Raw genomic sequence first — 26,233 nt, 5'->3', positions numbered from 1 at the left:
CGCCTTCGAATGTGCATTAATGTGAATGGTCACCATTTGGAACATCATCTGTGACTGTCAAAGCATAACATTATCACAATGGAAGTACGGTTTTTGTTTCATTTTGTTGTTGTTATTGATTAGGAAGATGACATTGTATTACATTTTTGAACTCCTCTTAATGTATGTAATCAATGTAACATGATTAAAGTATGTAGTGCTATTTAAAAAATTGATGACGTCATGTGTATCTTGTACCATAATGTAGTTACATGCACCAAATCTCCACACTCATGTTAGCCCCTCGTTCTAACATAACGCTCAAAAACAAAAATTTCAATACCTATCCAAACCAAAAAGTTATAATAGATGCACAAGTTAAATGGGATACACTGTATAGCAAAATGTCGAAATTGTTCACAAAAAATATGTGAAAGAGAAGGGGACTAACTGCTACAAAGTGTTTAATCTAATTGTGTTTATACTAAGATATCTTAACCTAACAATAAGTTTTAAAATTTTCGTACAGGAAAGTGATCTCTGAAATGAGTCATAATTCTTCGTCATTAGAGTCCAGAAAATATGTATCCATTCTTGGGATACGAGTATTAGTGAAATTACCATAGAGTATGTGCGCACGTGTGCATATGTGCGCGTGCGTGTGTATGTGCGCGCATGCTTACTTTGTGCACATGTGTGCGTAAGTGTGCAAGTTTGCGCGTGTGTGGGTGTTCATGTTTTCGTATGTGCGTGCACACGTTTGCGCGTGTGCAGCGTATGCACATATGTAAGCCTACATGTGTGGCATCTCTTTTCCCCGTGGAATTTATTTACTCGTATTATGAAAACATTGTGTGTATATCTGAAGGGTGGCATTTATGGCAAATACTTTTTCACCAGAGAGTTTTAAAATGCTTACTAATATGCTAACAAAGGAAATATTTGCTACTGGGCATAACATTGTGATCTGGTCTCATTTGCGCAACGTCACGGAATGAATTTTATTAAGAAGTGCTTGACCTATTCTAAGACGGACGCGTTGTTGGTAAGCGTCCAAACAAGTGTTCACGTCAAGTTTTGGATTGTAATCCCAGTTTATTTTCAAACGCGACACTAGATGGAAAAATATGTATATATTATAATTTTCTCTTCATCTTACTCTGTTTTGTTCTGTTATTAACACGAACTGTATGTACATTTGAGATCTTTTTATTTATTTATTTATTATTATTATTTTTTTTTGGTATCATGTCTAATATATAATGATGTTCCAGGGTTCGTAAGGATCTCACTTCTTCCTTGAATTCTACTTTTTGGTTTTTTGAAAATTGAGTCCTTCAGTTGTAAAAGCAGTAACATCACATTTTTTTGAAGTTGTCTTTTCTTCAGTAAGTTGCCCTATAACCCTGTAGGAATAATTCGTTTCAGTTGAAGGTATTGCACATAATCTTATTTGAAGCACACGAAATAGCATGTACATTTCAAAACTAGACTGATTAATATTTCACTTTTTAAACCAGGTACATCAGTAAAGGCTCAAATGAAATAAAGCCTTGGTTTTTCTGAACCGACGCATGCGACGTGCGAGGCCCGCCTCGCGGAAATCCGGACTACACGAGGAATAGCGAGTGGTTTCTATAACTGCGAGGTACGCAGATCTCGCATCTAGCACTTATAGAAACCACTCACTATCTCTCGTGTAGTCCGGATCTCGCATGCGTCGATTCAGAAAAACCAAGGCTTTAGTGCAGCTGTACAACTCTGTTTGTTAAATCTAAATTAGTATTCGAGAAAGTTGCAAGTCACATCAGTTGGGTGCGGTGGAGAGAACAAGAATATTTTCATTATAGGAATGGTGAGTGTACAGTTTAGCAATACAACTCGGAGGGTAAGGAACATTGAATATGTGTTTGCAATTGTGGGCATTAGGCCTATTTTCTTCCGTCCTATCCTATTTTTGCACACATTGGAAAAGGAATCAAGAGATGTAATGGTATAATCTATCCACAGGATTATAAAAATATTTTTTTTCAAAACATGTAGCGGTTATACTTTTGCCAGGAAAGGACCTTGACGGGAAAAATGGAATTTGTAACACGGTGCGCCCTTCAACTCAGGTGCACTTTTCCATATAATAATCGTAAAAGATTTGTTCAAAAGAGACCGTAAAGAAAATGACGTTTTTATTAAGCGAGAAGTTCCCTACAAAACTAAAATAGGATGCTGCAGCTACAAAACTTAAATAGGATGCTGCAAAAATGTTTACAAAAAAGAAAAAGAATTAAGAATACAAATAATATTGAATCGCCAGCTTTAATAAGCTTACCGACTGGAGTAATTCTGTTTCCATTGAAAGTACGAGTATTTCAGTTTTGCTCGCGAAGCATTTTGGTCATGAAAAGATGTATTTGAAATCCTTACACAACAAAAACATTATTGTCACTCACTGGATAAATATTGAAGATGATTTGTTATTCGGAAAAATAAAAGATCATCCTTGTAAATTGATATGCGACGTTAGTGATTTGGTTGTATAAAAGATGAAAAATAATATCGATGTAGCATTTCCAAACAAAATGTTATCTTTATTTCTATTACAGATGTTTACTTTTCTTGGTTATGTATGCTGTTTCATCACAAAATACTGTTAAGAAAAATTTGCTTTGCTTAAAGACTCAAGTGTTGTGTGAAAACCAGACACATCCAACATAAAATTCCAATTATTTGTGAAAATATGTATAGTAGAGAAGCAGTTTTATTAGGTGCTAATGTTTGCAGTGTAGTTGTGCAATTTAATAAGCGGTTTTTAACATGACAGAATTTAAATTTTCGAATCACACGAAACTGAATGCAATTTTTCAAGATTTAGTGGTAGACTTGTATGATTATCAGCAAATGGAGAAACATATTACCTGGAAATTATGTGACGTGTATACCTAATGTAAAAAACGAATATTATTTTAGGAACACTGTTCTTTCATTAATAACTAAAACACTAAGGATTTCGGATACATGTTTATATCAACTTTTTTCTTGTTTTGGTGTGAGGAACATGCCCCCAAGGTTTGTCAAAGTATTTCTGAAACACTCTGTTTTTAAGCACATGTGACTATCCCGTAAATCAGTGATTCCCAAACTTTTTGAAGACATTACCGACTTTCAGTCGATTAAAAAATAGAACTTCTGGGAAATGTTTTCTTTCATGGAGTAGGAAAAAGAATGCCGATGTTGAAAGACTTGTTCTATATCCCGTCACTTGATGTCACGGTCCCTATTTCTAATTCCGCATAGAACGGCATATGGATAGCGTTGAACAGCAAGCTCGTATGTCAGAAATATGAACGAAATACTACTTCAGTTGATTCCTATTAAAGAAATATTCTCGAATTTTTTGAAAACACATCTTAAATCAAGACATGGATATAAGCACCACCAGAAGAGATTTGAATATAATTTTATGTCAGACATTTTCTAATTTTTAAGATATTCAAATGTTTTCTCGCTCTCCTGTGAAATTTATTTTTCTATACAGGGTGTTTCCGAGGTGGTGTTACAAAGTTTCAGGGATGATGGCGAAGGGCATATGTATCAATTTGAGATAAGGAACCCTGGTCCGGGAATGACTGAGTCGAAACAAAAACAGTCGTATGGAAATGAAATTGTAATTTGACACCACGTGTCCTCCTTCCCTTAAATTTTGGAACATTCGTGGAAAAATGGTATGGGCCGGATGTCTCCTACGTGAGTACTTGCCCCATACAATCTGTGAGCTTGTCTACTGTTCTCATTGGCTCATCCGTATTCGAAAATCAGGTATTCTTATTCCGCTCTCTTGTACTCCTCCATTTCACTAGGACTGATCGACTGGACACTGCAACTTGTACACATACACTGCTATCTACAAACGTGCATATCAGGACCGACCATGTCCGTTACACATTACGCTATCTGCATTGCTTTAGTGTAGTTTCCTGTCCCCATTCCTCAGACGGCGCATTGAATGGAATACTGTAAGTAGACAACGTAAACAACGTCAGATGAATACAGTATGTGTAAGATGTACAGATAAATACACATAAATAAGGTGTACAGAGGAATAAAATTATTTCAGTTCCACAGAACAATTTTGGTTATAACTTTTGACTCAATCATTTCCGGACCAGGGTTCCTTATCTCAAATTGATACATGTGCTCTTCGCCATTATCCCTGAAAGTTTGTAACACCACCTCGGAAACACTCTGTATACGAGGTTGCTGTTCAACTCCATCGATATCTTCTTTTACAGCCGTAGAACTGTGACCTGCGTTACGTTGCACTCAAAAGACCACTATTAGTTTGCGGACAATAGTATGAGAAACACTGTCATAAAAGAAACTCTTGGAAGCTGCCTCGTACCAGTTCGTGGTCCAGATCAGCGCAGCTCAAAGATGTATGACAGACGGCATAGCCTTATTGGCGAGTCGACGCATGTGTTGTCTATTTCTGAACTTTGAAGCTGGTCATGAATTGAGGATGCTTAACCTATTCTAAGATGAATTGAAAGACGCCAAGTGGGAGTCAGTATTGTATAGAGATTGTTGGTTGTTCTCCAAATCAAATATTACCGTCAGCAGGGATTTCTCTGTTATTATTTTCGCCGCTGGTTTATTTTCATACTTACAGGTCGTCAGGCTTTCCAGCAGTGGCGACTCGTGATATTTTTTATATGTAGGATATGAAATTGACGACTGATGACCAATACAAAAACTAATATAAAATAATATAATATTAGTAGTAATAATAATAATAATAATAATAATAATAATGATAATAATAACAATAATGATAATAATAATAATAACAATAATAATTTAATTAGCACTCAGTATCAGTCTTAATCTTCTGTTATTTCTTATACGGTCTGTTCAACTAATCCCTCCGGAGGTCAAGCGTAGTTCTTAAAGTTCATTTTCGCGTGTCCACCCTGAGTCAAATCTAGTCCTACAAGGATGAGAGTGGAAGAAGAGAAAGGTGTAGGCCCTATCGTTCTTGCAAGCAGATAGTGCGTTGCACCGTGTAATTGCAATGCAGTTTGGGGGTACAAAGGGAAAACAAAATATATTTTGGGGGTACGAAGGGAAAAAAAATATTTTTTGGAGGTACGCAAGCGAAGAAGATTGAATACCACTGATATAGGTAATAGGTTAGAACAGTCTCCGACGAAATCGTTAAGAAAGTTAGCTCAACAGGCAGGTGTACCCAAGACATCAGCTTGGAAAGTGACGAAATTTTTAAAACTAAAGCCTTTCCAGTGTAAGTCGTTCACAAGTTGAATCGAAGCGGACCACGTTCCTAGGGTTCAATTCTATCAATGGATATGAAATGCAGAATGTCTAGGAATATTTGAAAAAGATGTGAAATGTGTATTACAGAGGATGGTCTACAGTTCCGGCAATTAATAAGAGGTAAACCACTAAATTACAGCATACTATTAACGTATAAGTAGCGTGTGTAGCTCAGTAGGCTAAGATGATTGCCTGCCGATTCAGAATTGCCCTCGGGCGCGTGTTCGATGCCCGCTAGGGCTGATTACCTGGTTGGGTTTTTGCGAAGTTTTCCCTAACCCTAAGGCGAATGTGATCGAATCCTCGGACTCTTCTCGCCAAATACCATCTCGATATCCCTAATCCCATTGACGATAAATAACCTAATAGTTGATACACGGTCGTTAAATAACCAATTTAAAAAAAAGACTGCGACAACACAGAAAGTCCTTTTCACGATAAAAGGAAGGAAAAAAACTAATTGAACAACAATAGTGCCTAAATTAATTATTTTGCGTATTTCATTCTCTCTTATTCATTTTAACCTCTCCTTTAATCGCACTTACACACCACTGCTTGCAGAGATTAATTTGATTGTATACTAGATATCTCACAAAGGCGGGTCTCCCTTATCACGGGAACGACATGACGCAGGTTCACCCCGGAGACGTCATAGGACAATCACAAGACAACGGAAAAACATCCAGCCCCATGGACGTAAGATAAATTTCTTTCAATGCGCACAACTGTTATTCGGATCTCGGACCGCTTGGTTGGAATGCGCACGCTCAGCCAACAACAGACATAAAAGCAAACTAATCTGCACTGTATATTACAAATATACAGTAGATACTGAAGCCAGTAATAGGTATCATAGTCAGTGAGTTTGTAATTCTCTAGAATATAAAGAGAACATTCTTTGTCTTTGAGTTGTAATAAAATGTTGGAGCTAACGATTGTAGTGGTAACGAATCCAAGAATGAGGATGCCGACGATGATAACGATAACGTGATAATAGCAGGAAGTTTAAAATTATAATGTAAACAAAAGTGATGTTTATGACGACGAAAACAATAACTACAACGACAATACTGCAATAAAGACAATGATGATTACGATGCAGATAATAATAATAATAATAATAATAATAATAATAATAATGATAATGGTGCCAATGCTAACATTATACTTACCAATGTCGTTAACGATGATAATGATAATGATGACGAGTGTCATAATGATATGACAGTGATTATGATAATGATGATGAAAATGCTAACATTTTACTTATCAATGTCGTTAAAGATGATAATAATAATGATGACGACGAGTGTGATAATGATATGACAGTGATTATGATAATGATGATAATGCTAACATTTTACTTATCAATGTCGTTAACGATGATAATGATAATGATGACGACGAGTGTGATGATATGACAGTGATTATGATAATGATGATGACAATGCTAACATTTTACTTACCAATGTCGTTAACGATGATAATGATAATGATGACGACGAGTGTGATAATGATATGACAGTGATTATGATAATGATGACAATGCTAATATTTTACTTATCAATGTCGTTAACGATGATAATGATAATGATGACGACGAGTGTGATAATGATATGACAGTGATTATGATAATGATGATGACAATGCTAACATTTTACTTATCAATGTCGTTAACGATGATAATGATAATGATGACGACGAGTGTGATGATATGACAGTGATTATGATAATGATGATGACAATGCTAACATTTTACTTACCAATGTCGTTAACGATGATAATGATAATGATGACGACGAGTGTGATAATGATATGACAGTGATTATGATAATGATGACAATGCTAATATTTTACTTATCAATGTCGTTAACGATGATAATGATAATGATGACGACGAGTGTGATAATGATATGACAGTGATTATGATAATGATGACAATGCTAATATTTTACTTATCAATGTCGTTAACGATGATAATGATAATGATGACGACGAGTGTGATAATGATATGACAGTGATTATGATAATGATGATGACAATGCTAACATTTTACTTATCAATGTCGTTAACGATGATAATAATAATGATGACGACGAGTGTGATAATGATATGACAGTGATTATGATAATGATGATAATGCTAACATTTTACTTATCAATGTCGTTAACGATGATAATGATAATGATGACGACGAGTGTGATAATGATATGACAGTGATTATGATAATGATGATGACAATGCTAACATTTTACTTATCAATGTCGTTAACGATGATAATGATAATGATGACGACGAGTGTGATGATATGACAGTGATTATGATAATGATGATGACAATGCTAACATTTTACTTATCAATGTCGTTCTGAAAAATAATTTACAAATGTTACATTTGTTCGGATCAAATTTCCGCACGTTTAAAGGACAAAACTGAAACTCTTTCAATCATTTCTTATCATACATACATACTCGTACATTGATGTATACATGTGGTAGAGTCATGATGCGAATTAACGTGGGGAATGGGGTAATTCCCCCGCTGTTGGGAAGTTATCCCCCTCTCATAAATTCATATTAACGTCCCAGCCAGGGATAACTTCTATTCCCCCTCACAAAATATAATTTTATTGTTTTAATACGAATATACTTTATAAAGTATAAAGTAAGCAAAGAAAATAATATTGATGTATTATCACCATCGGCAAGCTGAAAACAACCAATAACTTAGGAATTACACATCTTATCTTAAGCTGCTCATGGATATAATTATTATTATGATCAAGATGCAAGACAAGCAACTCAGTGCGACCAAGAGTTAAGCCGTATGGAATAAGGATAACAATAATTTTTTGTATGGTATTCTCTATCTAGGATTCTATTCCCCCCTCATCAGAAATCTTAATTCGCATGGATAGAGTGAATAATGTAGCATTGGTTTAGTGGTGGCCGTACAGCTCTGCTGTGCTTATAGCTAATGTGCATGAAAATCAGAAGCTTGTTAATGATATATTACAATGAAGAGGTTTAATGCATTTCTTTCACTTTAATTTGAAGCGTCACGCATAACAACAGTGAATAAGTTACTATTGTATTATGATGTGCGCGGCTTTCCAATATAGCCTTGTCGGGAATCGCCACTGTAATTACTTCATAGTTGTGTCCTCGCTCTTGCTGTCGAGGGGTCATTCTGTTCCGTGTTTCATACAAGGCAAGGGTCGAGGTTTCGATCCCAGTGTTTCGCTTCCGCAGATAATTTCTACTTAAAGAACGAAATGCTAACCAGTTTTTGTTGAGATCAGGTAGACATATAAACAGACATAGCTAGATGGATTTTTCATCTCACCTGATGGACCGTTATTCGAATTCGAAGGGGTTATATATATTGAAGTATCACCTGTTTGCATGTATAGTTTGTTAGTACTGGTTAGGGATTAGTGTCGTGCATTTCAAGCTCTCTGTTCGGTTCAAGTTTGTCTAGCGTGACAAGAACCGAAGTCTGCTTTGAAGAAGCGGATCTGTCACAGCTCGCTCGAACTTGCGCCTTGTATGATCCATGACCTTGAAGTTCGCTGGCTTCTCCTACCCTCTCCACCCTTCTCATCATGCTTTTAGCCGAGTAAAGATTTTAGAACAATTGTTGTGAAATTTTATTTAAATGTAAAGACAGGTAATTTTTATTACAAAATCACATTATATTTTAAAAATACATGGCAGTTTTTACTATATGAATTACCGACAGAAAATAGCTACAGTTACATTCTTAACATAATATTCAAATTAATCACAGTTGCTCGGACACAATATTTGTGTGACTATACGGATGATGAAAGTATTAGCGATGTGTATTACAAGCACTATGTTCGATTCAAGTTAGTCGATTTTCGCTCAGCAAAAGAAGGCCTGTCGTGTTTGTTCCACCTTGTTATAAAAATATTCGCTGTCCTTCACTCTCATCCCTTCATGTTTTTAGCACTGACCATGCTATTAGTTTTTCATATTAAATACGATGTTACAGTGGCGTATACTGGTTAAAGGGTTTGGGCTACCGCTGACCCTATTATTACACAAAATATATCTAACAATTACTTTAATTTTAATTACTATGGTAAAACTAATAATACAGAATTATTACATTATGTTATATTATAAACTTTTTCTTTTGTAATTTCCTTGGGCTACCGCCGGTAGCCCCGGTAGCCCGCAAAATACGCCCCTGCGATGTAAGACGAAGTTTGTAATGTCTTGATTGTCTTTCTCATGTTCGAACATTGCAGGACACTATTTTAAACAGTTTAAGGATTTGAGCACGTATCTTGCAATAAGTTTTTCATATGGAATAAGAGGAAGTTTGCAATGTCTTGGTTTCCTGTCTCATGTTTGAACACTGCATAGTAATGACTATAGGTAACTTTTCTTGTTATGAACATGAATAAATATTCACAAAAATATACGTATATTTAAATGAAACAAAATATATTATAAGAAATCTTTATATGAAACAACGAGTAAAAGTCAGGATAGAAGAAGAAATGTCAGAAGGAAGTGAAATTGGGAGAGGAATATGTCAAGAATGTCCTTTATCACCTACCCTGGAGGATTTAGTAAAGAACTGTGTTCAGAACATGGGAGGAGTGATAGTAGGAGGAAGAAGAATAAAATTCGTAAGATTTGCTGATGATATGGCATTGTTAGCAGAAGAGGAAATGATGCTAAAAGATATGCTACTGGAGCTAATGATAGCTGTGAGCAGTATGGGATGAAGATAAACGCAAATAATACGAAGGGTCATAGGAAGAAAAATACAGAAGATAAACTTGCGAATTTTAAATGAGACAATAGAACAAGTGGACAGCTTCAAATACTTGGGGTGTACCGTAAGCAGTAACATGATCTGCTGACAGGAAATCAAAAGGGAGATAGGAATGGCAAGGAAGCTTTTAATAGAAAAAGAAGCTTCTTCTGCGGACCTCTGAAAAAAGAACTAAGGAAGAGTCTAGTAGTAGTGCTTTGTAAGGAGTGTGGCATTGTATGGGGCAGACACATGGACATTACGACGAAGTGAAGAGAAGCGAATAGACGAATTTGAAATGTGGATATGGAGAAGAATGGAACGTGTGAAGTGGACAGGCAGGATAAGAAATGAAGCTGTGTTGGAAAGAGTGGGTGAAGAAAGAACTGATCAGGAAGAGGAAAAGGAATTGGCTGGGTCACTGGCTGAGAAGAAACTGCCTACTGAAGGATGCACTGGAAGGAATGGTGAACGGGAGAAGAGTTCGGGATAGAAGAAGATATCAGATCGTAGACGACATTAAGATCTATGGATTATATGAGGAGACAAAAAGAAAGGCAGAAAATAGGAAAGATTGGAGAAAGATGGGTTTGCAGTGAAAGACCTGTCCTTGGGCAGAACACTAAAATGAAATGAAATGTTGACTTATATCGTAAGGTGGGAACTGTTCAAGAATTGGGCAAGGATTAACGTGTATAGTACATGATTTCAAGAATCTTTGTAAGCACTTAAAGAAACCATGGGGTTTAAGGTAAATGAAAAGGGTAAGTTATTACTTAAGAAGGAACTGAAGGCGAAAAAGTCTTACCTTTCTTTCAAAATGGAAATGTCATACAGACTAGATGATGAATATAAAAGTTTCGTTTTCATACTTAAAAGAGGAATAGCAGTGGAACAAATACCGAAGCTAAATGTTTTGCCGTTGGGGCACCCTATCAAATTGGAAAACAAAGAAATGATTTGATTAAACTTTTGAATAAACGTTTTGGTGACAAGCGGAATTAAAATAATAAGTTACCATAAAGTTCTTTTGTGCAAAACGTGATAAGTCCAGCGATTTTTTAAATTTAACCAATGACAACTGCTTTGAATTAAGACAATGATTTTCGACACTTATCACGATGTCCCAAATTCAAATTTCTAAACATAACGCCACAACTTTACTTTAAAAAGTGCTTGTACTTTAGCAGGTATGGGTTTTGTCTCTCTCCTGTAAAATCATGATTTGTGGACTTACATCGTTTAGAAGCGATGCTCCTCATATTATGTCACCATGGTTAAAAGGACTTTGTAGAATTCTTACACTTTTCAGTATTCTGTATAATATTGTTATTTGATACTTCTCTAAATTAATGTTATATTTAAAGTGAAGTTGTACCATTTATGTTTATTTTCTTGAAATGTAATTTTTGTATAAAATCATCATGTGATATGTTCTAAAATTTATTAATTTCTCTGTGAAAATAGTATTCAGATTCATTGAAATAAGTTTATCGACAGACGACAATATTGAATTTTCTGTGCAATAGATTAAGAAAAATTATTCACTATTTTGTCATCCTACGAAATTACTTGACTGTCCATACTTTACGACTAATTTATCTCGCATTAGTACAAGCTATATTACAATACGGCATTATAGGATGGGTAGTGCTTATAGTACCTCCCTCATGCCAATAACTCTGCTACAGAAAAGAATAATAAAAATATGCCTTAATAAACCTCTTGATTATCCTTCAGAACTGCTGTATTCAGAATTTAAAATATTTGACTTCCATCAAATTTATAACAATGTATTACTGAATTTCGTACTTAAAAACCGAAACATATTTAATTTATATTCACATAACTATAAAACCAAAAGATCAGACAACATATGCTTGACAGTTCCTAAATGTACTACAACTGTAGCGTATAATTACAGTAGCAACTTGGTCTAAGGCTTTATAACATGATAATAGATAAATTCCCAAACATACAATTAGCTAATGCTCCTTATTTCAAAACATCTATTAAAAATTGCTGTTAACAGAGAAGATTTAAAGTTCAATTATTGTGATGTGTTTCTTCTTCTTCTTTTTCCTTTTATTACTTTTTACTCTGTTATTCAATAAAATGTCTTAACATTAACTCATGTGGAATGCCCCCTGAGCACGAGTATGTAACTTATTCTTTCTGGGGGTGCTAGAGAGTTCTTATATTAAAAAAAAAACAATATCTTTGTTCTGGCAATAAAGTGTTATTATTATTATTATTATTATTATTATTATTATTATTATTATTATTATTATTATTATTATTATTATTACTACATACTAAACTCGTCAGCGGAATGTTAAATATACGTAGTTCAGGTCTACGGACAACCGTGTTTTACTTCATGATTTATGTTAATTTAGTTTCAATTTATAGAGCAGATATTTTATTTCCACCTCCCTGTTGGGAATGAAATCCGAGCTCGCTAGATTTGTAGCTGGACAAGATATGATTTAACACAGCACAGAAATAGGCCTACTAATGTCCATAAAAATAGATTGTCGAGTTTTTATTATTAGGTCTACTGATACAGTATGAGGCCACGGTTCTAGTCATCAACAAAGGCAGATATGAGGGCAACTAAATTGGTGCAATGGGTCGAAGGATGAGACAAAACAGTAACAAGACTGTTGTGATCGTCTTATTTCATCGACGTTAAATAAAGCAGTAAATATAGAGTAATGAGATGGCAGTCTGCTTATTGTATGGTTATTAATGGACGAAGTCGCAAATCCCACGCTTGCGACACTCGGGCTGTTTATGTAGGGCATTGAATGAATGGCGCAACGGCATTTCTGGCAGGTCAGTGCTGTCCATCTACAACATTATTTTCGTCATAGTCCCTACAGAATTCCATTACTATGTCTTAAATTACTACATATAGAGGTCGGAAATAGAACTCCTAAGCACACACGAATTAACAAGACAAATTTGCAAAATCATAAGGTCTAAACCAGACATGCCCAGAGACTTACACCCCTGACGAGCTATGAATATAGTCCGGATCAGCTTACTTAAGGGAAGACTCCACTGAAAATCATGAAAATTTTTCCAAATTTTTTTAGCTATTGCACTTATTCAGAATTTATATTTTCATACCCCAAATGGATTCAGCTCAATTCTGATTACAAATACTCGTATGTTTACACTTTTTAAATTAAAGCTGGAAGGGGGCGTGGAATTTAAAGAGCTGTCAAAATTGTTTTTCGTCGAAGAATACTTTTTTAAAATTTCTGATTACAAATCTAGTAACATTTTGTTGGCTCTCTGAAGTTACTAAATGAATGTAGCGGGGGAGAATATTAATTTACAAAAATATTCATTTTATTTTCAAATCTATTTTTCTGTGTTCATTTTTGTTGATTCAACACCAACTTTCTTATGCCAAATATTAATCAATCTGGATGAAATTTTTACTGCAATTATTTATGAGGTAGCTGCATGTTTCTATGCATTTATTTTGTGAGAAATGCTGCTAGTTTATTCTATTTATATTTTTCTTAATGCTGCTAGTTTATTTTATTAATATTTTTCTTAAGAACATGCAGCTACCTCATAAATACTTGCAGTAAAAATTTCATCCAGATTGATTAATATTTGGCATAAGAAAGTTGGTGTTGAATCAACAAAAATGAACACAGAAAAATAGATTTGAAAATAAAATGAATATTTTTGTAAATTAATATTCTCCTCCGCTACATTCATCTAGTAACTTCAGGGTGCCAACAAAAAGTTACTAGATTTGTAATCAGAAATTTTAAAAAAGATTTCTTCGATGAAAAACAATTCTGACAGCTCTTTAAATTCTACGCCCCCTTCCGGCCTTAATTTAAAAAGTGTAAACATACGAGTATTTGTAATCAGAATTGAGCTGAATCCATTTGGGGTATGAAAATATAAATTCTGAATAAGTGAAATAGCTAAAAAAATTTGGAAAAATTTTCATGATTTTGAGTGGAGTCTTCCCTTAATACCGTAAGGATGAAACCTAACCATTTTCCCCCATTACTACATACGATAGTGGATTATGGTGATTTTCTAGTTTGAAGGTTGAATTTTCTTTTGCCAACTTTGTTTCGAATTTCTATACTAGGAAATACTACAACTGGTGGTGATTTTTTAACTGTTATGTTGGCAGCAGGAACAGCTGTTGTCGGAAGTGCAAATTCTGAAAATTCAAATTGTTCTAAATTTCTGAACCGATTATTGGAAGCTAGTGAAATTGGAACATACTAATAATTAATTAATATCAGTGTCATTTGTGTGTGGTCCTCCAGTTTGGGGGTTGGGGGAAGGGCTAACAACCCATCATCGTAAAAAACAGCTTGTTACGAAACCTAACAACAGAGTTTGAAAAATTCAAATATCTTGGAGCAACAGTAACAAATATAAATGACACTCTGGAGGAAATTAAACGCAGAATGAACATGGGAAATGCGTGTTATTATTCGGTTGAGGAGCTTCTGTCTTCTAGTCTACTGTCAAAATATCTGAAAGTTAGAATTTATAAAACAGTTACATTACCAGTTGTTCTGTATGGTTGTGAAACTTGGACTCTCACTTTGAGAAAGGAACAGAGATTAAGGGTGTTTGAGAATAAGGTTCTTAGAAAAATATTTCGGGCTAAGAAGGATGAAGTTACAGGAGAATGGAGAAAGTTACACAACACAGAACTACACGCATTGTATTCTTCACCTGACATAATTAGGAACATAAAATCCAGACGTTTGAGATGGGCAGGGCATGTAGCACGTATGGGCGAATCCAGAAATGCATATAGAGTGTTAGTTGGAAGGCCGGAGGGAATAAGACATTTGGGGATGCCGAGACGTAGATGGGAGGACAATATTAAAATGAATTTGAGGGAGGTGGTATATGATGGTAGGGACTGGATTAATCTTGCTCAGGATAGGGGCCTATGGCGGGCTTATGTGAGGCGGCAATGAACCACCGGGTTCCTTAAAAGCCGTAAGTAAGTAAGTAACAGTTGTGTTGCTGTTACAATTCAAGATTATAGTCAGATAAGTGAAAATAAATATAACATATATGGTGTGATACATGCACTTTGGTGATCGATAGAAAATACGCACGGAAATAGCAATTATAATTAGAATAACATAATTATTAGGAGTAAGTATTCTTAAACATGCATTTCAAAGTGGCATTCGGTTTTCGGACTTTGTACTAATCATTTCACGTGATCAAACAAAATATATTTTGATGTCAGGTCTTGTGAATCGTAAACTGTTTAGTCAAAGCAATGAATATCATGTTGTCAGACAAAATACATTTTAATATTAGATAATATTATTCTTCTAATTTCCAAATTTCCAACATAATGCGGGAGAGTTCCAGGTGGAAAATATAGGCCTACTCCTTCACAAATTATTGAACTATTTAGAAAACACCTTCCAAAATAAAGATGAGATCTAGTAAATAATTAAATAAGCAAGACATCGTGATTGTTAATAGTATATTATTATTATTATTATTATTATTATTATTATTATTATTATTATTATTATTATTATTATTATTATCACTATCACTATTAATTATTATTATTGTTCATGGCGTTGTGATTTTACCCTCTTTGGTGATATCTGGTATTAGTTGGCAACACTGAATAGACGGCCGAATTAGCCTTTTTAGGAACTAGTCTTACATGATCCACACTATACACCACAGTCTAGTATATACAGTCACGAAGCTCAATACGTAGTAAATATGCATCCATAGATAGTTGCTAACCACTAGGATCGCTAATATCGCCTCATTACAGACAATGCGAAATAGTACCGGCACAGTCTATTGTTCCTAGCACCCTCACAACTCAAGCTTCGTGACTGTATATACATACTAGACTGTGCGATACATCGTGCTCGGGATGAGGGATAGATGTACCGACTGGAGGGAGGATAATGCTAGTGTCGATCAAGCTACTATTTCTTGCAACTTATGGGAGAGTAACAACAGTGGCACATTGATTATAACCAGGCTTCGAGACTTGGGACCCGATACAATAAGTTTACTGTGCATGTACTATAGGTTGTTGACTCGCTGCCGGTAGTGAAAGGTAGAGATGTGTTGAGGCAACAACGTTGCTATTTAGAGTAGAGTACGGTAGTATGGGGAAACACACACATATGGACATTCTGAAAGTAAATATACATTACACAATGACAATGCCAAAAGAATGTGAAAAGCATTTGTGTTTAATTATTAGACATCGGATTTTTAGGCACTAAAATTGCAGTTTTAGGCGCCTAAAATAAGCTCAAAATTTGTAAAATTAGGCTCTATTTTAATGAAAATAGGCATTTTAGGCACATCAAGGTATCATACTTATTTCTTTCACTGAAATTTTTAGTTATACACTAAAATACGCACAAAAAGTATGTTTAAACATTAAAAAAGAATACTATATTATATTTATAAACAGAGCTGCATAAATTTAATATATTGAAACTAATGAAATAATGATTATTGATATCAAGATTACTCATTTTAAGTTATTGAAATTCAGTTCCATGCTCAGACTTTATTATAATTATCTGCACAGTACACCACCAGAAATTGTGATTTTATGACACTCTGAAGGGCAGTACAGCTAATCGGTTTCAGACCGAAAACAGTCATTTTTATAGTATAGTATATCTCTGAATCAGTAGCAGCACATGTTGTGATTGTTGCCTGCTTCAAAACTAAGGTTGGTTCTTTGTCGGCATTTATGCCTCCAAACATGTTAAATTCGGTGAAATCTATTGCGAGTGTCGTGAGATTCAAAACATTTTGTTTCCTTTATCAATGGTTTCATGGCCGGTGTGAAGCAAACTTTCCACTTTTTAAATGCCTTAAATTTCGCAGTGAATGCATGTATAAATTATAAAAAGTAAGAGTAAAATGCGAAACTTTACAGTGAGTTAGGCATTTTTAGGCGAATATTAACAAATTAGGCTCTAATAACCGTTTTAGGGCATTTTAGGGCACTATAAAACTCTTTGAATACCTTTCAATTTCCATGAAACACAAATATTAATAATTATTTTTACTTTTCTCCTAAAGAAACAAAATAGGCATTTGCCCTAGAATCCGATGTCTGTTAATTATACACAGTGTTAATGGTGGAAATAAACATGTAGCAATTTTAATTTCTTCATTTATCCTATTGGTCGTCTTTAGGAAGTGCAGTCACAGTACCGAATTGCAATGTATACAAGACATAGTCCACACCTGTGGAGTAACGGTCAGCGCGTCTGGCTGTGAAACCAGGTGGCCCGGGTTCGAATCCCGGTCGGGGCAAGTTACCTGGTTGAGGTTCTTTCCGGGGTTTTCCCTCAATCCAATACGAGCAAATGCTGGATAACTTTCGGTGCTGGACCCCGGACTCATTTCACCGGCATTATCACCATATCATTCAGACGCTAAATAACTTAGATGTTGATACAGCGTCGAAAAAAATAACCCAATAAAATAAAATAAAAAATACAAGATATATTTTCAGTGTCTCAAACTTAAATCTTTTTCGGTTATCTGCCAGACACAGTTTGTACTGTGAAAAGCTGCGCTCTACGTCGCATGACGTGATAGGAGCGAAACGAAGAAACCTAACATCATTGCAGTCTCTAAGAGACAGTCTTTTATTCTCGGGTGACTCTTGTCCACTAATTTGCTGTTTATATTACACAATGTTCCATATCCGTTATTTTTACATAAAATTGATTTCCACTTCTGTTTTACACGTTCAGTAACCGGTGTACTTGGTGCCTCATTAATTCTGTGTGTCATTTCCTCAACTAATTTGAGGGCTTCCGGCATCTCTTGCTCTGACTTTTCTAACCGCGGAATAGTTTCAGACACAGTTTGAAAATAGCTTTGTATGAAAACCAAATTATTCGTCAGAACCTTCAAATCCAGAGCGTTTTTCTTTGCGTAGGCTATTTGTTGGCATTCATTCTACAGTACTCTCACCCACAGTATGCTTTACCACTATACTCAGCACGCCGTTATGCGGATTTCCCAATGAACTGCTCTATCGGGTCCGAAGTTTCGAAGCCTGATTATAACAATGAACTGAATGAATTATGGAATCAACATGACATTTCATTAGTACATACTACAATTATACCATTATTTACAAATTCTTTGCATACAGTATTTATAGGCCATATAATTTATGAAACAAACTATTTTTATTACACACTTATAATAAATTAGACTTACATCGTGGTTCAACCTTCTTAAACTGAAATGGAGTTTAAGAAGCCAATGCATAGCCTACTGTCAGAAATCAAGAACCTTCTAAATTATTTTTTAGATTGATCTCTTTTTATTCTTTTGATTTATTCCAAAAATAGAAGATGTCAAACTGGTGTTGACTTAATTTCATATAACAAAAGAGTGACTAAAACTTCAATAATGCATAAATCAACTCATTAAAACAGGTCACCTAGTGAAAAATGAGAAAAAAAGAGAAAAAAATTAAATTGGTTATTTTACGACGCAATATATTCTGCGATGGTTATCTAGCGTATGAGTGAGATGGTCATAATGCCAGCAAAATGAATCCAGGGTCCAGAGCCGAAAATTACCCAACATTTGCTCTTGATGCGTTGAGGAAAAACCTCGGAAAAATCCTCAACTAGTAAACCTGTCCCAACTAGCATTTGAAGCCGGGTCCGCTCGTTTCAAGGTCAGACGTGCTAACCGTTACTCTACAGCGATGGAAAAAAAAAATAGTCCACACCTTTGGAGTAACGGTGAGTGCGTCCGACTACGAAACCAGGTGGCCCGGGTTCGACTCTCGGTCGGGACAAGTTTTCCGGAGTTTTTCCTCAACCCAATATGACCAAATGCTGGGTAACTATTGGTGCTGGACCCCGGACTCATTTCACCGGCATTATTACCTTCATTTAATTCAGAGTAAATAACACTTTAAGCAAGGAAGCTAGAACAATAAATCAAGAAGTAAAGCAAGGCTGCCCAATGTCACCCACCTTATTTAATATTTATATTAATAACATTACCAAAAATTTGGAAGAGGAATTGCTCACTAATTTCATGATCGACAACTTCCCACTTAAAACATTACTTTACGCAGATGATCAGATAATCTTAGCAAATTCTGAAGACAATTTACAAAGAGCAATACACACACTACATAAGATAGCAAAAAAGTATAATTTGGAAATCTCTATAAATAAAACCGGAATCATGGCCTTCCAAGAAAAGAACCATGTAAGATCCAAAATTGCAATCAATAATAATTGTATAGAACAAGTCAACATATTCAACTATCATGGCTGCAATCTTTCATATATATATATAAACTCCAGGGACATAGATATTAAACTTGCCAAATTTCAGCAACTGTTAAGAACAAGCAAATCAACTCTATTAAAGAAAGTTAGACCAGAAACAATTTTGAAATTGTATAAAGTTATGGCAGTCCCGGCATTATTATATGGATCAGAGATATGATCATTAACGAAAGGGCAACTTCGAAGAATAGAAGCTGCTGAAATGCGATTGCTGAGACCTCTTGCAGGATATACTCTTTACCACCATAAAAGGAACGCTGACATCCGAACAGAATTGAATATCACCGTCATTACGGATACTATAGAATCTTACCGCAACAACTGGTATGAACATGTATTAAGAATGCCCAACAACAGGTTACCCAACAGACTATTGGACTATACACCTCACGGAAAACGAGACATCGGAAGACCAAGGAAGAAATGAAAAGACCAACTTTCTTCTGGAAGCGGAACAGGCCAGGAGGTCTAATCCAAGACTGTTATTGATGATGATTTCATTCAGATGCTAAATAACTTGAGATGTTGATACAATGTCTCGTAAAATAACTCACTAAAATAATAATGATAATAATAATAATGATAATAATAAAACGGTAGTAAATCATAATATAGTATATTGATATGTACAGTATATTGATTTTCATAATCCAGATTAGTTGCAATATAACAAATTGCCAATAATGACTTAACCTAAGTATCCATGCTTCTCTATTATATACTTGTATAATTTATTATATCCCAGTTATTGTAAACAGGGTAGTATTTATTACTTTAAAATAAATAAAACTGGACCTTATTGTTCACTGACAGTCAAGTAATAATGAATGTTTAGATAAAATGTTGATTCATGTCAACTTTAATGAGTGTCCTGTTTTTTTATTTTGAAAATCTTGTCACCCTATTATAAGGCATGAAGTTAGCTTAAAAATTACCTTCAGAATATTTAGCTAAAATGTTGATTCATGTCAACTTTAATGAGTGTCCTGTTTTTTTTATTTTGAAAATCTTGTCACCCTATTATAAGGCATGAAGTTAGCTTAAAAATTACCTTCAGAATGTTTAGATAAAACGTTGATTCATGTCAACTTTAATGAGTGTCCTATTTTTTTATTTTGAAAATCTTGTCACCCTATTATAAGGCATGAAGTTAGCTTAAAAATTACCTTAAGAATGTTTAGAGAAAATGTTGATTCATGTCAACTTTAATGAGTGTCCTGTTTTTTTTTATTTTGAAAATCTTGTTACCCTATTATAAGGCTTGAAGTTAGCTTAAAAATTACCTTCAGAATGTTTAGCTAAAATGTTGATTCATGTCAACTTTAATGAGTGTCCTGTTTTTTTTTTATTTTGAAAATCTTGTCACCCTATTATAAGGCATGAAGTTAGCTTAAAAATTACCTTCAGAATATTTAGATAAAATGTTGATTCATGCCAACTTTAATGAGTGTCCTGTTTTTTTATTTTGAAAATTTTGTCACCCTATTATAAGGCATGAAGTTAGCTTAAAAATTACCTTCGGAATGTTTAGATAAAATGTTGATTCATGTCAACTTTAATGAGTGTCCTGTTTTTTTATTTTGAAAATTTTGGCACCCTATTATAAGACATGAAGTTAGCTTAAAAATTACCTTAAGAATTCATCTTACTCAATCGGGTTTGAATAATTTGCAAATCTCTGACCTAATGGCGCCTACGGTATACATTCGGGCACCCAGGATGTCATGATAATTATGATATTCGTTCATCATTGTCCCAGGGTCTGTTCGTGTTTTCGACGTCGCAGTAAGCAAGTACAGTAGGTCGCGTACGTTTATATAAAGAGGCGGGTGCTCCGCGTGGTGATATAACACAGGATGCCGACGACGACCTCGCTGCTGTGTTGCTTGGCTCTCTTCACAGCTGCGGCCTGCACCTTGCTGGAGGCTCCAGTACCGCCGGATCGCAGTGCAGACTTCTGCTTGCCGGATACCCTGAGCCGCAGTAACGCCACGTTACTATGGAGTGACCAGTGTATGTTAAATGTGCAGTGCCCTTTTACCATCGAGCACTATCGTACTATCTGCTATATTCTCGTAATGTTCATTATCACAGGCACAGTGTCTACAATAGTTCTGTATAACAATGTAAGTAATGCAGCCGTGGCGAGAACGTGACTCGCAAGACATTGTGGCTCGCAGTGATAGTTGTGCATTTCGCTTGCATCTAACTTCCACCAACCCCCACCTTCTCACTCACTGGAGTCAAACTCCGTTCCATTTGTATTTGTCTCTGACCTGCGAGTGGCATATGTCTCTCTCGAAACCATGTACGAAAGTTCCAAGTAGGATGGGAGGACGCATTTTTTTGCTGTCAATATGATGAGAATATTAAATGTATGATTTGTTCACAAGTATTACGAGGAAAACGGTTGTATAACATAAAACGGCATTATAATACGTCATGTTACTGATGAAACATTAAAAGGTTAAGTGTTATCATCATCATCATCATCATCATCATCATCATCATCATCATCATCATCATCATCATCTCTGTACGTCGACCCTTTTCCAGCAGATGTACGAATAATGCGGTTAGCTCTTCAATTTGAACTCACTGATTTACTATGTGATGTCAAATAAAATCTAGATGTAAGGACTTGACAAATGTTGAAATTTCAAATCTTTGCCAAAAAATAAATATCCGAAGCTTCGTTCTTTCGCTTGGTCTGTTGAAGCCATGTTCGCTACAAATTACGTTTGTGAAAAATTATTTCCAATAATTAAAATAGTAAAAACCAAATTTAGATCACGACTGACAGACAAATACCTTCGTGATCAACTACGACTGGCAGTAAGTGACATAATTCCTGATTTTGAAACTTTGTCGCAGAGACATTCTGAAGACAGTTAATTTTAGGTTGTGATATTGTTCATTTATTGTTCATTTCTTTCTTCGTTACACGTACTAAACATTAGTTTATAGCCTTGTACTGTATAAAAAATATATGTATATTTAAGTGCTTGACGTAAGGAAAATGAAAATCGTTAATAAGTCAGACAGTTGCTTCACTTCCCCTTCGGGTGTCCGCCTCCCTCCATAGGTGCTATGCACGTTGCAGGTTACACAGTGGCTGGGCGCACGATTGCATTTTCGCCACCGATGTTTAAGATGAATGTAGTTACACTATCTGTAATGTTAATAATGTGTTGTAAGAAGTTTCATTCAAAATAATAATAATAATAATAATAATAATAATAATAATAATAATAATAATAATAATAATAATAATAATAATAATAATAATAAATTCACATGGCCTTTATTATAGTTCAATTACAGATCATTTTCTTGAATGAACACAGCATATTAAAACAAAGTTGTAAGTTCCATCAATTATACACGATAAAAACATACATCATTTCGTCATCATTCCAGTCGCACATCAATGAATAAACTGCGTACTTCCGCATTGTCTACTGTCTTCGTGTTCAGACAACAGCATCAGTCTCCTCTACCGACGTCACAATAAATAATCCCACTCTCACTTCGCCGATCTTCACTTGTCATCGCAGGTTTCCAGGACGTCAGCCAAGTGCTCGTTGTCTCGCGGCTTCTTGCTCTGGTTCGGTTTCTTACGGTTGTGGGATATCGGCTTTTTGGATCCATGATATTGCATAGAGCGAATTCCCTGTTTCTGCAAATATTCCTCTATCTTAAAACAAAGTTCTTTAATTTTTCCAAACTCATAGTCTTTTTGCCTGTCCGGATTAAGCGAAGTCCGGTTTATTGGGGTCCGGATTAACGAGGTTTTACTGTAGTATTAGTTAATTTTTAGTAAATATTAGACCTGTCACACAAAAACGGTTAGGAATCACTTATGTATCATGTGTTCCCTAAAGCAGCAGCATATTTGTACTGTGTTGTCTCAGACAATGGCTCCGAAGCTGGGAACAGATCTCGTGCAGACAGCGGATTTCTTCAGGGTGAAGACTTCGCAACAGCGGCGACATCCCGCTTATTAAGGAGCGTGGTGTCGCAGCTGCCGGTGCACGTGCCCGCCTCGGCCCGCGTGACCAATTCGCTGTGTCGCGAGCAGAGCCGAACTGTCCTGGACGCTGCACAGCATCTGGAGATGTGGGCCCTTAAAAGTAAGCATTAGACTTGAATGTTACAACATCCAAACTTGAATATTTATAGTTCATTTTGTATCGAAGTCTTTTACTTCTGAGACCAGCAGTCTGTGAACCATGCTTCAAGTCTCGAGTGGGAGAGACCAGCAGTCTGTGAACCATGCTTAAAGTCTCGAGTGGGAAATAACAGCCAAATCCTAAGTTTTTTTGGACCTAGCACATCGATTAACCCTCCTCCCCCCATTAGGCGCATTTCCAATCCAAATCAACTGACTATGTTAAGTTTCGCTATCTATTTGGGTTAGGGCAAACAATCTCAGTGTACATGGAAGAATTCAGAGAAAAAATTTAAACTGCTACCTTATCCGACAGACGTCATTATGAATTTTTCATTGTGGCTCACTAAAATATATCGTACGTGACTATGGTCACTTTAATACTGCAGAACTCGCTATTACAAATAAAACGAGTGGTAGCACAGGTCTGCAGCTGCTCTCGGTGCTGAGATATTGCTGAGAGAGACCAAATGGCATAGCTAATTTTATACTAGACTTAGGCGTCGGTAGCAAAAGAAGGTTCGTCATTGGTGTGGTACAAAAGTTACTTACATTGGTTCATGTCTTTACTAACGTTAGGATTCAGCTATGGCTCATAATTTTGTTAAGTTACAATAAACATTTGAAATTCTGTGATTTTTTTTTTCCACCACGAATCCGGGAACGGGTGTCCATACTCGGTGCTGGGAAAGACGTATTCTACATAAAAAAAATTGGTGGATTCATACTCGTTGCAGTTGTCACAAATGGGTAACGATCTCAACCGGCAGAAAATCCCTCAAATGAGTCATTCCACGTCAAATCGCACAAAATTATACAACTTTTGACCTTGATTGAGTTTATATTTTTTTACCAACTCTATGGGTCTAATAAACCAACAAGTGTACTTTTATTTCCTCCTAAGTCCACATGTTTTAAAAATATTGCATGTTAAAATTCGTTAAAAATGTCGCACAATGCAACATTTAAAGCGTCATATTTCTGAGGATATTGATGTTAATTTTTTTTTGAAAAAAAAAATGCATTTAAAAGCGTAAAGTACTGTCTTTTGTTAAATATTTACTAACTAATTTTAATATAATTATTACAAATATTTTTTTATGATTCAATTTTTAAAAGTTAGATATCAATGTGAAATAGTCCTTTTAAAAATCTAAAAAAATGCTTACTAGGTGCACTCAAATATCCTTAATAATTCCAGAAAAAATCACAATGGGATCTCCAATAGTTTAATGGAAATTTAATTACTTATGACAAAATGTGTAGCGGTCGGTGCAGCAGCAGTGACGGGAAGCGTTGAAGCGCGCTGGGAGGTTTATCGGCGCTGGATTATCGAGTGAATGTTGCAACATTACACCCAGTATGGATCAAGTCACTCGAGGAAACACTGCTAATTTACTTGTTATGATATCTTCAAATATTTGTACATTATGCTTTTGAAACATTTGTTTTCATTCGCACTACACTTTAAATTTTCATTCGCCTACTCGAAAGAAAATTGTTTTACTATATATATTCAGTTTTTGACAACAGAATAAAAGAATGTAATTTTAATGTACCAGTTATTGGTTTTAGATTATGGTATCTGGCCTGCAAATTTTCAGTGTGGTTTTTGTGCTTATTCAATGGACAAAATATAAATGGCACGTTAGAAATGTTTTTTGTGACCAATCAAACATTTTTTTTTTTGGTGTTGTTATAGGATCTTGTATAGGCTGCTCTCGTGGCAAGTCTTTTAACAGTTCCTCCAATGCCATCACATGGATCTTTACCATGCGACGTTGCAAAGAAGTATCATTCAGTGCCAATTCCATAATCGTCTTCATGTAAGCAATTATTTTTAAAATTCTTTTTGTTTTTGTATTGTGAACTTGATCCATCGGAAAAGTAGATGATTTTTTTTATATCATTGAATTCTTGCTTTAAGAAATTGATTGCTTCGGATTTAAAAAAAGTGAAAGGAATCGGTGTCATGTTTTCTGAGATGACAACAATACTTTTGTGACGAATTTCTGTATCTTCTTTGAAATATACTACGAAAGAATCTATTTGGCTTGGGATTTGTTCCAATGCATACCTTGTACTGAATCTTGTATTACAAATGAATAATTTTCAGAAAAGTCTGCAATAGCTATGCAATTTTCAGGTTGTAAATTTTCTTTGCATTCCGTCAAAAATAAAATATGACTAACTTTTGAAGGGATGACGATGCATTTTCTACATGGAAAAACTTTACTTGCTAGGGAGCCTTTTACTTTTTGAAACTTTTCACGGGGGTACCGTATCGTTTTTGTTGTAGTTTTCTTTTCTTGATAGGGGATTCTATTGACATCAAACTCTTGTTTAATTCCTCAACAATACTGATTTCTAGCGTTGTATCCATAGAACTGCTAGAAGAAGAACTGGGATAATCACTTTCTCTGTCCGCATTTTCATTTGATTCATGTTTATTAATATCACAAGAACTACCAGCTTCACATATAACTTCACCTGACTTATTCAGAACTTGACAAATTTTTTTTTTACGGAACGAATCACACATTCGCACATTCAAAGACTCCTTTAAATTGAGCTTTATCAATAAATCGCGACTTACGCGTCTTAGTGTACT

The 26,233-nt window shown here is 35.2% G+C and overlaps 1 protein-coding gene across 1 annotated transcript in view; it reads left to right on the top strand.

Annotated features, from left to right (window-relative positions):
* The window catches only part of LOC138709337 (uncharacterized), a 439,964-nt gene that overhangs the window by 75,582 nt on the left and 338,149 nt on the right, over positions 1 to 26,233 (top strand). The window contains exon 2 of the mRNA XM_069840036.1: positions 23,366 to 23,584. Within this exon, the coding sequence (XP_069696137.1) occupies positions 23,569 to 23,584 (16 nt within the window). The 5' untranslated portion in view covers positions 23,366 to 23,568. The remainder of the gene's footprint in view (positions 1 to 23,365; positions 23,585 to 26,233) is intronic.

This window comes from Periplaneta americana, chromosome 11, assembly GCF_040183065.1.
Source record: "Periplaneta americana isolate PAMFEO1 chromosome 11, P.americana_PAMFEO1_priV1, whole genome shotgun sequence".
Lineage (NCBI taxonomy): Eukaryota > Metazoa > Arthropoda > Insecta > Blattodea > Blattidae > Periplaneta > Periplaneta americana.
Note: the sequence above shows the minus strand (reverse complement) of the source record. Positions and strands in the feature narration are given on the sequence as shown.